Source organism: Dipodomys ordii, unplaced genomic scaffold (assembly GCF_000151885.1).
Source record: "Dipodomys ordii isolate 6190 unplaced genomic scaffold, Dord_2.0 Scaffold20, whole genome shotgun sequence".
Classification (NCBI taxonomy): Eukaryota; Metazoa; Chordata; class Mammalia; order Rodentia; family Heteromyidae; genus Dipodomys; species Dipodomys ordii.
The window spans coordinates 3,138,186-3,154,269 of NW_012267236.1; the positions used below are offsets into that span (position 1 = coordinate 3,138,186).

The 16,084-nt window shown below is 39.4% G+C and overlaps 1 protein-coding gene across 2 annotated transcripts in view; it reads right to left on the minus strand.

The window, feature by feature from the left end:
* Ltbp1 (latent transforming growth factor beta binding protein 1) overlaps positions 1–16,084 on the minus strand; it is a 228,864-nt gene that overhangs the window by 108,927 nt on the left and 103,853 nt on the right. Inside the window, exons 8-13 of one of the 2 annotated variants that reach the window (XM_013013664.1) lie at positions 14,264–14,332; positions 11,951–11,973; positions 8,985–9,084; positions 8,351–8,449; positions 1,582–1,707; positions 134–259 (exon numbers count right to left, since the gene is read on the minus strand). In XM_013013664.1, the coding sequence (XP_012869118.1) occupies positions 134–259; positions 1,582–1,707; positions 8,351–8,449; positions 8,985–9,084; positions 11,951–11,973; positions 14,264–14,332 (543 nt within the window). Of the gene's footprint in view, positions 1–133; positions 260–1,581; positions 1,708–8,350; positions 8,450–8,984; positions 9,085–11,950; positions 11,974–14,263; positions 14,492–16,084 lie in introns of both variants that reach the window. The other variant, XM_013013663.1, reaches the window with a different exon arrangement.

Genomic DNA, 16,084 nt, shown 5'->3' on the forward strand with positions numbered 1-16,084 from the left:
TAATCAACTGCTATGTCAGAATAGGTGTTTAAACATGGCTGGGTTCTCTGAGTAGGCCATGAGCTTGATGGGGTCCTCAGGATGGAAACACCAGATCTGAGCATGCATATATCAGGAAGAATACTGCCTTTACCTATGCAGTTAGTACCCGCCTCACTGGCCATAAATCCTGCTGGGCAAATACACAAGAAACTTCCTTCGGTGTTTTCACAGCGTCCCTGGGAGCAGAGGTGTTGCACCTGAGCACATTCATCAATATCTGTGAACAAAAGTGTGTGGGAAAAGATTAGTAGTATGCAACAAAAACTCAGGCTCCCTTTTATAAAGACAAACCTTTCTAACTGAGGAGAATAGGAAAAGGAGACAAGACCTACCTATCACCCCCACCAAGCTGAAGGACTATTAGTAGAAAGAGGAAAGAGGCTTATTGTGTAGAGCTGTAAAAGCTAAAGCTAAAATAACCCAGGATGATGGGGCTTCACCAAGAGCTGATATTTCAAAGAGCTGAGTTTCTCAGTGGGCTCATCCAAGCACTTGGTGATTCATTGATTGAAGGACCTCAGGGACTCTTCCACTATGCACACACAGTGGGCAGGGGAGGGGCTGGATCAGGTCATCTCTGTGGCCTTTTCTACTTAATACCTTAGCAGCTAAAGGTGAGTATATGCAAATGAAGCAGAAATAGCAGTGTGGATGCTGCTTCAGCCACCCATTCCCATAAATACACACAATTAATTGTCACACACATATTAATTGCTACTATTTTACCAATGTCTTAAATCTTAGTACTGAATTTTCACAGAAAGATTAAATAATTAAAATTATTTACTTAATTCCGTTACTCTCTGAGATACTTTCCCTCCTTCCAAAAAAAATAAAGTCTAAGATCCCTTATTTATAAATGCATTCATAGTTCCATGCTAGCATATAGAGATCTTCCATCTAGAAATCTCTTAGAAATCTTATTTTATATACCTAGATGAATTCTTTGTTACAGCACCTATAGGTAATAATTTTGTTTTGTACAGTACATATTGATACCTATTGTTGCAGCTTGTAATTCATTTACTATATCTAAAAACTTTTGGTAAATGATTCTGCCTTTATGTGAGTGATTTGCATAAAGCAAATAGATAGAGTATTTGCACATTGAAGTATGAGAATCCCAGATATTTGGAAAACATTTCTTGAGTTACCTTAGCTCCAAATAGTAAAAAAAAAAAACTTTTAAAAGTAAACAATCATATATTCCCTGAAAATACTTAAACTAGTTTAAGAAAAAAATGATCTAAGCATACAAACATTTTGTATTTAATAGTATGGATATCAAAATTGTATCTTACCACTAGTGGCTCACAGCTGTAATTCTAGCTACTAGGAGGCTGAGATCTGAAGGATCTTTGTTCAAAGCCAGCCAAGGTAGACAAGTCTATGAGACTTGATCTCCAACTCACCAGAAAAAAAAATCCAGGTTGGCAGTGTGGCTCAAGTGGTAGAGCATTAGCTGAACAAGCAAACGGGGTGTGCACAAAGCCTGGAGTTCAAACCTCACTATAAGCATGAAAGAACAATGTATCTTACCAACGCATTTCCTCTGCTGCTCACTGAACTTGTAGCCCTCATAGCAAATGCAGGTATACCTCACAGGCAGGTTAATGCAGTGGCCTGCTCCACAGATGTCAGGGTTCACAGTGCACTCATTGATTTCTTTAAAAGGAAGCAAAAGTAATCTGAGAAACCCAGAGGTGAACATAAAGATTTTCTTGCTATTAAAGACAGTTACTTTGTGTTTCCTAGCTAGCCAAGTAAATTACCGCTAGGTATGCATTTAAAAAGACAAATATGACTATGAAATTGACTACAATGTCTGATGATTGCTTTATGATTGATTAGACAGTCCCTAAGGTCATCAATGGTCCCTAATGGGATAGTTTCTGAGATGAATTGTAGTAGAAACACATAAGGAGGCTACGCTGAAAATGGTATCAACTGGGTTTTGTTTGGTGGTTTTATATTTTTGGGGTGGTACTGTGATTTGAACTTGATCAAAACCTTGCAAACACCAGTAAATATCCCCCCCACCTCCCACCTCCAAAAGAATAATGATAAAGAAACAGTATATTTTATCTGTAAGAGCTGAGGATACTGACTCTTTGTGATCATTCAGAAACCAGGACTGAGAGAGATGAAAGAACCCGAGGGTGAATAGATTGGGGCCTCCAAGCAAGACAGACAGGGAACACAGCTTTATTAGAAGGAGAAAACAGGTAAGCAACTGCCACTGACAACCCGCCACGAACCCCGCAGAGGGGGATGTGAAAGACTGCTTTAACAGAGATCCCCCAAGAAGATTGTTAGGTCCGCGAGGACAAATGTACTTTTCCCTTTGCTCTCTCTCCCTGTGTGCTTGCGTGAGGCTCTTCTCTAGAAGTTTCTGCCCAGCACCTCTATCCCAAGCAACTGGCATGCCTGGGGGCAGTGGACGATTTTCCAGGCTCTGAGGTCACTTCTGCAACCTCTAGGTTCATTTCTACATCTGCTGAAGCCACACCCCCTCCCAGGCCACACCCCCTCCCTGGCCACACTCCTCCCCCTTTCCTCCCCTATATAAGCTCTCCCAGCCATAGTCCCACGATCTCTCTCTGTCCCCCTTCCCCCTCTTTTCCCACCCCCCCTCTCTCCTTCCATCCCTCCCTGCACCCCCCCACCCCACATCCATCCTGTGGGGGCCAGTGCTTTGGTTCTCCCTAATAAACTCTCTTCTGCTTGAACCCTGGGGGGCGGGGAGGGGGTCGTTCTCCTTTCAGCAACCCTTAGCAAAGGTAACATAACTTGGGGCCAAAGCTCCTCTCCAAAACCAACGCCATATTCTTCACTTTTCAATATAGTATTTCCTGTGCTAGAAGTTTTAAGGTTTCATATGCAAATTCTCCCCCAGGGCTCCCTCATGCCTCATCAAATCAATTCTAGCTCCTGAGGAGGCTGAGAACCGGAGGACTGCATGGCAAAGCTTACCTGGACTGAACATTTCCAGGGACTCCATTTCCAAAATAACCAGCCAAAAGCTGGACTGGAGATGGGGCGCAAGTGGTAGAGTGCGATCTGAACAGTCAAGCTGAACAAGAGCTACAGGCCTTGAGTACAAACCCTTGTACAGGAACATTAGAAAATACTACTGGAAGTGGCACTGTGGCACAAAGTGGTAGAGCACTAGCCTTGCACAAAAAGAGCTCAGAGACAGCACCCAGGCTCTGAGTTCAAGTCCCACGACTGACAAAAATAAAATTGTTTACAATATACTATCAAATTCTAGAAAAAAAAAACAATTCAAAAGACTGAAAACACAGATGATTAACCTGAGTGTTAAGGGACTGCCCTAGTAACAAAAGGCAACGCATTACAGCATAAATTAGAGAGAACTGTTTATTTGCTAAAAAAAAAAAAAAAAAACAAGAGCTGGGTAAAACACTATAGGATAGCTTATGACTTCAGTCACACAATAATATACACAGGGAAGAAGAATGGAAGGAAATCAATCTCAACTTTGCTATTTAAGGGTTGGCATTTTCTTATTCTTATTTTTCCTTATTTTTAAATTTTTCTAGCCAAGTATGCCAGACCCAGAGAAACATAGGTCACATGGTTTCCCTCATTTGTGGTAACTACAATATGCCTAGGAATCTACAAATAAGCATACTGGTGGTAAACAAGGGGTTACAAATGAATTAATGGAAGTGTAGTAGACTCTCCGGAGAGCACAAATAGTATTTCTTTAAAAAGATCAAGTCAAAGCCCAGCAAGATAAGTACCAGTAAATGGGTACTTGCAAGAGGCAAGGGTGGATAAGAGTGGATAAGAGCCAAGAGGACAGAGTGGAAGAAGGAAGGGGGAGAGGGGAAGAATGCAAGCGAGAATTCACTGTAGGTACTACAAAATTGAGAAATTGAGACATAGAAGGGAAGGAAGGGGTGGGTCAAAGGGAGATAAAGACGTGGAAGTGGTGACACGGATCAAGATGCATTGTACATATAAACTGCTCTGTTAATTGGCAAAAGACTCAATACATAGCCTAAAATTAAGGTAAGTAAGGGAAGTTCTGAGTTAAGAGGGATGGGTAAGAATGTGGATGACATGATCAAGATGCACTGTATTCGTGGTAACTCCTTTATACAACTATTTAAAGACAATAAAAATATTCAAAAAAAGATGTTTATAGCATTCCCCCAACTCTCTATAATGAGCATGTACTAGTATTTCTGCAACCAGAAAAGGCTCCCTTAAAAATATTATTTTTAATATTATATATCTATATCATCTATCTAACTCTATCTAGCTACTGAGAGACAGAGCAAGACAGAGAGAGAGAGAAAGCTCTTACTAGATTATGTTCTTAGACTCTTAGGTAGTAACTGTCTTTTCTGTAGGAAGTTCATAGTAGAATAGTGTAAGAAATGTATCTTAGCTAAGTACTGGTTGCTCATGCCTATAAGCCTGGCTATTCAGGAGGCTGAGGTTTTAGAATTATAGTTAGAAGTAGGCCCAGGCAGAAAAGTCCATGAGACTCTAATCACCAATTAACTATCAAAAGCCAGCAATGGAACTGTGGTTCAAGTGATAGAGCAAAAGAGCTAAGAGACAGTGTCTGGGCCCTTAGTTCAAGCCCCAGGACCAGCACATGCACATGCATGCTTGTGCATACACACACAAATGCAAGGAAGAGATACAGAGATACATATCTCTATCTTCCTTATAAGTAAATAGGTCTTTAAATTGAAATTTAGATTTCCTGGTTTTCTTTGTAATGGCTAACTTTTCAATATACTTTCCTCTGTCATTTTGATTATATTTGCAAAAGGAAGATGGATTTGTTAGAAGGTGAAGTTCTATCTAGGGGCTAGGATAGGAACAAATCAAAGGCTTTTAATCTAGTCTTCTGTGAGGTCGATGAGCAGTCACACTACTTCCTCCACACAAGACAATTTCTTCATCTCTAAATATTTGCTGTTTCACAGACCAGCTTTATGATGTAAATAGGATGGATTAGAAGTCGTCAAAAATGTGTTGCTTAACTCAAGATACATTCCTATGTTACAGTTTACTCATGTATTTGGCTTGTTTTTTGGAAAGTTGACTGCAACATAATACTCAAGAATTATAACTCTTTTTAGTGGGAGGAATATAAATGCATAACAAGGGCTTTCTTTCAGATCTAGAACCTTAATTCTTGATGAAAAATGGTGAGGAATTGTAGTTGATTATCTCCTACATAGGCATCTCCACAGAAATGAACAGCATTGCCCCTAGCTGGCAAGGCTTTAAACCCATAAAGGGAGGTGTTGGGTTGACCCACTAGAGTGACATCAGTATGGAAGGGGCAGGTTTTAAACCATGCTTCATTTCTCCAGTGGTTCTCTCATTTTGCACAGCGATGAGCTACATACACACACTTGCCTTGCAAGATTTACCCTAGTAGGAAGACAGAAGTAGCCAGAACACCACTTTCTGATACCTAGTCATCAAATGGAGCATCGTTATTTCAATTAAGGTAAAAAGAACCAAGTTATTAGTACTCATCTTTTAAAACTTTAGAAACAGATCTCTCAGCTTTTCCCTCTTTTCCTATAAGGTTTTCATTCCCAAGCACAACGTCAAGTACACAGAAAAGAAAATCCTAAAGAAACATTTTTTGCTCTTTCCATTTTGTTGTTGTTGTTGTTAGGACAGGCAATGTATGTTAAGTTTTTCAAGGACTGGAAGGTGGCTCAAATGGAAAGCATCCAATAGTCTATCAAACCAGGGGCTTCCATGAGACCTTTTCACACCTCCCCCATAATGCCTACTCATAGGCCTCTTGGCTCACAGGATGATTTACCCTTTCTTACTACATGCACCCTGAGACAATTTCCCCTAGGCACATCAAGAACCCTCTTTCCCTTTTGACAGAGTTCACTTGGAATTTGGCAAAACAGCCATAGTCAAAAGCCAGTGGAAAACCAAAAATTATCTATTCCAACACGAAAGCCAAAAGTGAATTTAACAGTTTGATATCTTTATTTTCTAAAACTAAATGGAAAAGAAAGCCCTTAGCAAAATGAAGATACGCCTGTTGACCATGTTTCTTCATCATGTAATTACGGAGTGAATGAATGAATGAATGAGCGTAAAATCAAGTCTGACAATCAACAGCAAAGCATGATGACTTTACATTTAATGCAGGTTTGTTTTTCTACCCCATGCATCGTGTTTTGAGACTGTCATGAGCCTAGAAATAATACTTCAGGGACAAGGGGTCAATTCTGAGTTCTGGAAAAATTGGATAAGCAACTAGTTCTGAAAATGTTTGGGCCATGATAATTAGAGAGGTTTCCATAAGGCAGTCATGGAAGACAAAGAATGATTTCTGGCCTGTCTGTAAAAGCCATGGAGAAAGTTCCAGAAGAGCTGGAGCAACCATCGACCATCAACTCATGGAAAGGTTTACAGAAATGCTCTGGCTTTCCTAACTGCCCCCACAAAGAGCATAAATTGTCCCCCAATAATTGACACAGATGTTACAGATGTTTCCACTTTATAAACATTTGCCAAAAAATAAAGGTGTTTTTTTCAACCCTATCTTTTAGCTATTAAGACACTATGCTAAATCAAGAATTCATATGCTGAAATGTATAATTTATTTGGATAATATGCCAGTAATGTGGCAAGCCAAGTGAGCAGTTAGGAGAGAGATGTATTACTCTGATGAACTACAAATCTGTAGCTCACTGTCTAATTATTGCATGTCAAGGGTATTTGTAGCTCTCTGTCTAATTATTGCATGTCAAGGGTATTTGTAGCTCATTGTCTAATTATTGCATATCAAGGGTATCTGTAGCTCACTATCTAATTATTGCATGTCAAAGGTATTTGGCTAAAGCTTAAAAGGGCTACTTCCAATCTCACATTGGTTATGAAGATATCTATCATCAGTTAGCAATTGTCAGCCAATTGTGCTTATTTTAGGCTCTTAGTATTCCATCATTTTCTTTAAATATAATAGGGAAATAAGAGTAACAAGTAATATTTATTTCCTCTGTATTACAGAGGGGATTAACACCACATAACTTGAACTCTGGGCCTGAACCCTGTCCCTCAGCTCTTCAGCTCAAGGCTAGCGCTCTACCACTTGAGCCACAGCACCACTTCCAGCTTTTTCTGTTTATGTGGTGCTGAGGATTCAAACCCAAGCCTCATGCATGCAAAGCAAGCACTCTACCACTGAGCCACCTTCCCAGTCCCATGTAATGTTTCTGAGAGAACTAGTCAAGATTAAGTCTTTGTGTCTGACCCTCACATAAAACCAATGGGAACCTGTACATTTTGAATAAAATTCTATTTGATACACAGCAGTAGTCCTCAGCTAATGTCCATCACATAAAGTAGTTCTAAAGCTGCAACCTCTTTAAGTCAAACCCTATTTCCAATTTTCTCCCCTATGTATTCTTTCTGAAAGAGTCTTTCATTAGAGGAAGAGTATCTGTAAATGCTGATGAAGGAAGCAAAGGAAGTAAGGGAAAGAGAGAGAGACAATGGGAGGAAAAGAGGGAGGGAGGGAGGGAAGGAGGAGGGAGGGAGGGGAAGAAGGAAAGAAGGAAGGAAGGAAGGAAGGAAGGAAGGAAGGAAGGAAGGAAGGAATTCAACATCATTTGAACATATGATAACAGACTTTAGCCCTGATTTTCTGTAGGTCTGAAACCTAGCTCTCTTTAAGGAAACCATAAAGATTCCCCACAATCATATTAACTGGTAAATAGTTGAACACTTTGATGCATTTTCTTACTGTCTCATTTTCACTATTTGTAGACATTTAAAAATATAATTGGAAGCAGGGTGCTAGTGGCTCACGCTTATAATCCTAGCTACTCAGGAGGATTGGGTTTAAACCCAGCCCAAGAAGGAAAGTCTATGAGACTCTTATCTCCAATTAATCATTCCAAAACCAGAAGTGGTGCCGTGGCTCAAAGTGGAAGAGTACTAGCCTTGAGTGAAAGAGCTCAGGGATAGTGCTCAGGCCTTGAGTTCCATCCCCATGACTGGTTATTATTACCTTGTGTTCTCTAGTTCTTAATCAACATTAGGCCTCAAACATATCTTTGTGACATTAAATATTCTTTTGAACATTAATAGCTATGTTATATTCTACTGCATTATATAATTCATTTATGCATACTTTTCCTTCTAGTAATATTTTTATTATTTCCAAATATTTGTTATTATGACCAGCTCTGTCATGAGCCATCTTATTATATTAGATTCTAAGTGAGGTACAGACCCTTTTCCCCAGCACAGAGAGCGTGGCAAATACCATACCGACCTGTTACTTGAGTAGGCGCGATCACTTGGCTGGCACTTGAAGTAGAAGCTTCAGGGGCGATTTCCACAGGCACTGGGGGAGATGTCTTTTCAATTACTACTGCATGAGGAAGTAGGGGATAAAAGGAAAAATTAAAGCCTTTTACATACTCTGAAATCTAATTTCACAGTGCAAGCATAACTTAGTCGAATCACATATCATACTAGTTCGTGGATATAAAGAACTACAATAGATCTTGAAAGCTTATGGTATTAATTCATGGCACTGGTTTCAATATTTAGCAAGAACATTATACTGCAACTCAAAAATTTAAGAAAAATGACCATTCAGCAAAAAAGTGACTTTCGAAGTTCAAATAATTGTTATTACTCTTGGTCACAGAAGACAGTAGAAACCTTGCCTTTCCCACTGGAATGCTTGTAGTACTTTCTAAGTACCTTTTTATGGCACCACAAGGCAGTATGGGAACTTACTAAAGTGTGTGTGCTATTCATAATTCAATTGCAAATTCTAATTATCTATTAAATACTATCAACCACACACATACACACACACACACACACACACACACAAATCTCATCTTATGCTTTCATTAAGAATACTCTTATAAACAACACAGAGCAACACAAGTTACCTGGATATTGTGGGTGCAGGTGAATAGTTGAAATGCCTGGAGAGAGCTGGGGTTGCCCAGGCTCGAGTTTGGTTTTCTCTTGATCCAGTGAAGGTATTTCCTGCAGGTTGTATTTGAGACAGTGGGAAGTAGGGAGGAAAAGATGGAGAGGGGAGAAAGGGAACAGAAAGGAAGGAGAAAAGGGAAGTAGGAAAAGAGGGAGAGAAGAATTTAAAGTAGAAATTAAAGTAGGAACTATTTTGCTTCCCACACTGTATTGTTATTATTTAATAAACTACACGCTTAGACCAAGAGATATCATAGGACATTAGATGCAGCCTGGATAATCTTTTAACATAAGCCTACAGTGCTGTTACTACAATGGTAATCCTTTGACTTTGCTGCAGTCCTGGTGTTCACACATGCTCCAATCCATTTTCCTGGGGCTCACAGGCAAACCCTTCAAGCAATGGCCTTGGCTCAGAAGTTAATATCTGATCTTTGACAAGGTCACACGAGCCCCAAACGAGGACTCAAGCTTCATGTGTCCCACAGCCACCCTTTCTGCAGATTAAATCATAGGTGTCACAGCTGGATTATGATAACATGCACACATTAAACTGGACTATTTGAAAGCAGTTATCAGGGCCTCCATTAACCTCGCATCTACTCCAGGTCTCTGACAGTGGCAGGCAGCCACAGCAACAAGAACTGTGGTTTCCAAAAAGGACTCAGAGGTTCCTAACATATCCTGTATTCACTCCTGTCCCCTGGACCACAAGAAAGAACCAGATCTGTTCACCATGGCTCAGGCCAATTGAATGATTAGTATAGTGAAGAGTCTTTACATTTACCCACCAGTGTGAGAGTTCATACCAGCACTTCATTAAAAGTGTTCATCAAGCTACATCTTCACTGTTTCCCTTCTTCTTCCTATTACCTTCCAGAAAGCTCTCTCTCCTGTTCTACTCACGTCCTCCCTCCTGGCTTCAATTATCACCTCTTTCCTGCTTCTAAAATAGACAACCTGACTGAATATTTTATCAAAAACCTGATTTTGTAACCATGAATGCATAAAGGATAACTCTGTTGAGATATTCCATGGATTGCTCAACCCACCCCCTTCTTCTCCCTCTACACACACACACACACACACACACACACACACACACACACACACACAATCATCCAGCCATTCATTTCTGTTAATCCACCGTCATTAATCCATGCCATTCAGATTGTAAGGTCCCTTTTCTAGTCCTTAGACCTATTCACTCTTCCATAGCCACAGACCTTGCCAGCCCAGTGTGGACTCATTCCCTCACGCTGTTTACTGGAACCAACACATTGGCTTCTCAGGCTGCTTTTGTCTCTTCTTCAATTTCATCCTGCCATGATTCCTCTGAGCACGTATTACACTTCCCCTGTGTCCCCTCTTTTTAGGAATAGAGACTGGCTTTCTATAACCTGTTAGAGAGATGACTTCAGTCTGTCTTGATTGCACCCCATTCCCTGGCCAACATCAACAGAAAAGCAGACCATGATCAAGTGCTAATCCACTCTCACAGTCTGTAGACTGAGTGTCGCCCATCAGCAGGAGCCGGCAGACTTCCTGATCAACACTTCTCCATGTGACAGGTAGGATCCTGTTGATTAGCAGGGAATTTCCTCACCGCTTTACAACTGAAGCTTGGTATTTCTCACATTCCAAAAACAGCTCCCCAATTCTCTTTCTAACCAACTCCTTCATCACCCTTGTTACTCTCCTAGCCAGCCTTTGTGTACATCTTTCACATCATGAGACCCTTGAAAAGTAGCAAGAACCCAAAGACCAGGATTCCATGTTTCCTCACTACCTCCTCTGATGAAGACTAGCACTCCAAAATTAGAATTTCTTCCTTCTAGCTTCTCTTAGCACCATAAGATAATATTTGTGCTATTCTATCTTATAACCTAACAAGTTCAAAAGCTATTCCTGGGTAAAGTGACATATGCCTGTAATCTCAGCTACTCAGGATGTAGAGAGAAGACTAACATAAGTAAAGTTAGCAAGACTAAATCTCATAAAGCAAACAGAAAAGCAAACAACACAAAACAAAAACAAGAGAGCTAGGGGTATGGGGCAAAGTGGTAGAGCATCCACCTAGCAAGTGAAAGGCCCTGAGTTCAATTTCCACTGCTGAAAATAAACAAATAAGCAAGAAAAAAACTACTTACAATGGCTTTTGTATCATCCTCATCTAAATCTATTACATAATGCATTCTTATTAACTGAAGGACATATAAATGTATAGATATTTAATAATTACTTAATTGCCACATTACCCGTCAAATAAAGAATCAAGATTCAGAGAAGGTATAAGCTTACATAAATAGAACTTGAATCCAACAAAGGTCTGAATTCCCTACTAATAAATCTCACAAATCATAGTCCCAAATTATGCCCCTAAATAAAAAATTGATTTTAAAAAGTTTCCTAAAAATTCTAAAGAACAGTGTTTTCCAGTATCTGATTATAGCTTAAGATTAAGCTCTGTACACTAATTAAATTCTGACATGTATGTTCAACTTCAGTGAATTAACAAGAGCTTCACTTATTTTTACATGCACTCTGAAAACACACAATTATATAATCACGTCAGAGCATTTCTTTCCTTCCAGCCAAGCAACCAGCTGACTCTCAGAACTTTACTTGTGTCTCTGGTCTGCCTTCCTTCCTTCCTGTTTCCTTTTCATTAGAATTTAAGTTCCACAGGAATGAGAGTCGTGTCTGATGTGTTCTCTGTTATTTTTCCTTCCACTGTTCTCTGGCAGGTGCCCAATAAACATTGTTTGAGTGAATGAATGAATGCTCTATTTCTTTAAACTAAATGATGCATGACGTACCTCTTAGTGTATTTAAAAAACTTTAAATCCTATACATATTCCCTCAAAAACATATTTTGAAGAGCAAAAGAAAGAAGATTTGAAAACAGTGAGACAATTACCTTCTCAGGGGCTGCAGTTGCCACTAAAACCAGAAAAGAAAGAGGGGATTAGTACAATTTAAGATAATTTACTCATTATAGTTCAATTTTTAAACAAAATCAATAATAGTCCAAAAGGATTAAGAAACAAGCTAAAGCAAACACAGAATCACCTGTCATTTTGGAGAGTGTTACACATGACTGGCTGAGAACTTTCTGTACTCCTTCTTCAAATTATAGGAGTGCAGAGGACAATCATGGGTAAGCCTCTCAAACTTTCGTAATTAAGATAATTCAACTAACTCTCAATGAACATGAAAGAGAAATTAAACTAAGAAAAAGACATAATCATTTCCTGCCTAATCTTCACTTTTCTGAAGCTCCTCATGTCTACGGAAACAATTAACTTCAGTAATGAGTCAAGTACTTATCCTGAACTGAACTAGTACATAATATTGGAAGTGCTATCTGGAGTCAATGTGAAAAAATACTGCCACACATGGAAACAAGATACATGACAGCAGCACCGTCTAGATGTAGACCAAATTGTAGTGACGCCCTATAAACATTGTCAGAAAGACACAATAACTAAATTATGGGTGAAAAGAAAAATCGTCTAAGCCAGTAAGAGCCAATTAGAGGTTAGCATCAATATATTGAGCAAATGAACCAGTATCCAGTCAGAAATGTTATTGGGGTATGGGTGATGTCTTTGTATTGTGAAAGGCTTGCTCAAAATGAGTCCTCAAGCCCTGGGTCAGTGCACACTGGGAGTTTTCTCCTGAACCAATGCCTCCCTAATCATTTGTAAATAGGCTACCTGGATGCATCAATTCGTGGTGACAATCCGGGTACCAGATAAATGAAATTACTACTATACTATTATTGAAAATATCCTGTCAAACACATTCTCAGAAAAGTCTTAAGGCAGAATTGGACCAAAGCTAGTTTCCTTCTGCCTATGCTGAGTGATAAACAGTTGCAAAGGCCGTGACATTTTATATGAACATAGGCAATTCCAGGTGAGCACCTACCTGTTCTATCTAACCTGGGAAGAAGTGCAGGGAGCAAATGAGGAGTGTAATAAAATAGGCCAGAGCACACAAATGCTCACAGCCTGGGGAGCAGGGGGCGGGGAGTAACCCTGCCTTCCAAAAAGGAGGCTCTTCACTATGCATAGCCTGGTTACCCTATCTTCCCACGAGATCTGTAATAGAATGGGCATTCCAAATTCTAACCTAAGAATCAACTGCAAAAATCTGGCAAGAATTTTATTAGGATATAGATATACACACACACATATATATAATTAATATGGAATATACACATATTCCATATATATAAATATTTTCCAAACAAATCTAAAATGTGCGTTCCTTCTGTCTGAAACAAAATTTTTTAGCAATCAAGATATTAAAATAGAATGGAAATTCTAGCTTATATGAGAAGATAGGGATAGAAATAATCCTCCTTCTTCCTGAATACCAAAGAGACAGTCAAAGGCAACTGTCCCTAGACTCCCTTTATCTGCTTTCTGGTCAGGGATCCATTATAAATCTGTATGACATGGGGTGAGTCCTATTTCCTCTCTAGTCTCAAAAGGTTAATACAAGGACTGTACTAGATGTCTCCCAGATCCCTACTTTCCTGTGTTCACTCTCTAGTAGCTCTAACTGCTCAATAGCCCTGGTGCAGGAAGCTGTTAACCCTTTCACTTTTCTTTTTTGCCAGTCTTGAGGCTTGAACTCAGGGCCTGGGCATGGCCCCTGAGCTTCATTTGCTCAAGGCTAGCACTTTACCACATGAGCCACTGGGGCTTTATGCATGCTAGGCAAGCACTCTACCACTAAGCCACATCCCCAGCCCCCCTTTCACTTCTTGAAGCTAGTAACCTCCACTTTGTAAAGCAATGTTTACTAAATGGTTCCCTAGACTGGGAATTGAATGAGGACTATCCTCTTAAGGCTCTAAATCACTATCCAGGCATCAACATCCACCAAAAACAGCCTCCAGACAGCAAGACGGTGTTCTGAATTACCATGGAATATTACTGCCTGCTAGGTACAGTGATTCTTATTGCAGCCATTTTGGAAATCTCATCCAGGGATGTTTGTAATTTTTTTTTTATGGGGAAGGGGTGCCACTGGTATCTGGAGATCAAAGGCCATAGATACTGCAATACACCTGGCCCTCTCCCTTGTCGGTGAAAAATTGTCCATTTTCAAAGGCTAATAGGGCTGAGGAGCCCTGTTCTACAGGGCTATAACCAGAAAAAACAAAGACACAGACGCACAGAGAGAAGACTTTAAACCCACAACCCAGTCCCCCTTTTACCTTCAGGCTCGGCCGCTCCTGGCCTGTGTTCCCGGGAGAAGGTCAGGGCCTCCACTGGCTCTTCCTTGGCTGGGAGAGGTGGAGGATGAGTACTTTTAGCAACAGGTTGAGTGTTCTTTGGCTTGACAAACAGAGGTCCTTTACCTACATGGTGATGGATTGGCCTGCGTCTATGAACGCCAGACACCGTATAACCCAGTCCACCAGGACAGGTTTCCTTAAAAGCAGCTAGATTTGGGATGGGAAAATATTCCTTTTAAAAATCTAACAGTGCAAACCTACACAGAGGAAAATATCATGATGAATAGCTCTTAATAAATCATCATTCACATAGGTACATTTAAAAACTTCAAGAACAGATACGAATGTGAGCAAATTGCTTAAAGTCCTAATAAACTTTCATATTTACATTTTTTAAAAAATCCCCCCTTTGCTTTAAACATTTATAGCCAGCTGTTCATTTGTGATCCTACCCAACCCTCTCTCTATATACATATACATATATACAATACTGTCATATAGAAATATGTATCAGTATAATATATATCAATATAGTATATAGAAATATATAATATATTTTATCAGTGTATATATACTGGCACATATATACACTGATAAATCTCTCATAAATTTAGCTTGTATCTTATGCATCACATTACATATATCAGCAAGCAACTTGATATTTTATGTATATATATATATATCATATTATCACACTATAGATGTAAAAGGTAATGACAAAGTATGTATATTAGAAAACATTTTATATACAGAAGACAATAAATACCTATTACATATTTCATGCTGAGTTTACTTATAATATCAGAAAAAAATCAGGCTTTACTCTTCTCCCCTTGCTTTGTTGTTGTTGTTTTAGTTACAAGGAGTTCAATGACATCTCAGTAAAATGAAAAAGACAGAAAAAGAGAGGGAGGAGTCAAGCAGATGCGGGGTATCGAATCTAGGAGAAGAGGTACTGAAATCCTCATGGTTTGTTTCCACTCAAAGAACTCAAAAGGCTCAGCCAGAAGTGTATATCTCCCTGTTTTCAGTCAGGAAGGAATGAAAATGGGCATGGCTTTGATAGTAAGGAGGAAGGCCACGAGAGGAGACTGGCTAAATTGATAGCAAGAAATGAAGAATAAAAGAAAATAATTTTTTCAAGCCATACCTATTTCAAGGACCACAGACAGGCAAAAGTCTGGCCAGGACCAGTAGGCTAAACTCTGGGGAGAAGGAAGGATTCTGTGCTCTGAAATCATTATCCTCACCAGAGAAAAAGCGTGCTTGGAAGGTGATTTGCAAGCCTCCACTGCATAATCCTGGTGAATTAACAAAGAGCACTGACAGGTGGCCGGGAGTTGTGTGGCCTGCAGGGGGAAAATCCACCTAATCCCTTTGCTGTTGGTGTTGGAGGAAAGTTACCAAACTCAGACACCAAAGAGGGAGCTCACAGGCATTTTTTATGTCTACTTCTAAAATTGAAAGTAAAACAAGTCATTTCTCACTTTGACCAAACAAGAGATCTTCTATTGAATGTTCTGAACCTAAAATTAGCTCTCAATAAAAAGGAAACTCTAAAATACACTTTAAAAGCATGCTAAAATGTTGCTTTCCTAAGGATCTCACACTAAAAAGTGGAAACTCATTCTTACGTTGAACTGGGAAAGATAATTCTTCTTTGAAGAAAGGATGTTTGCAGAAGGCAACATGTGTTTAAACTAAGCATTTCTTTTAATTAAAAAAAAATCACCCTAAAACCAAAAGTGAGTTAAGTGCAAAAATCATTGATCTTTTACATTATTTTCAAATTTAAGCATT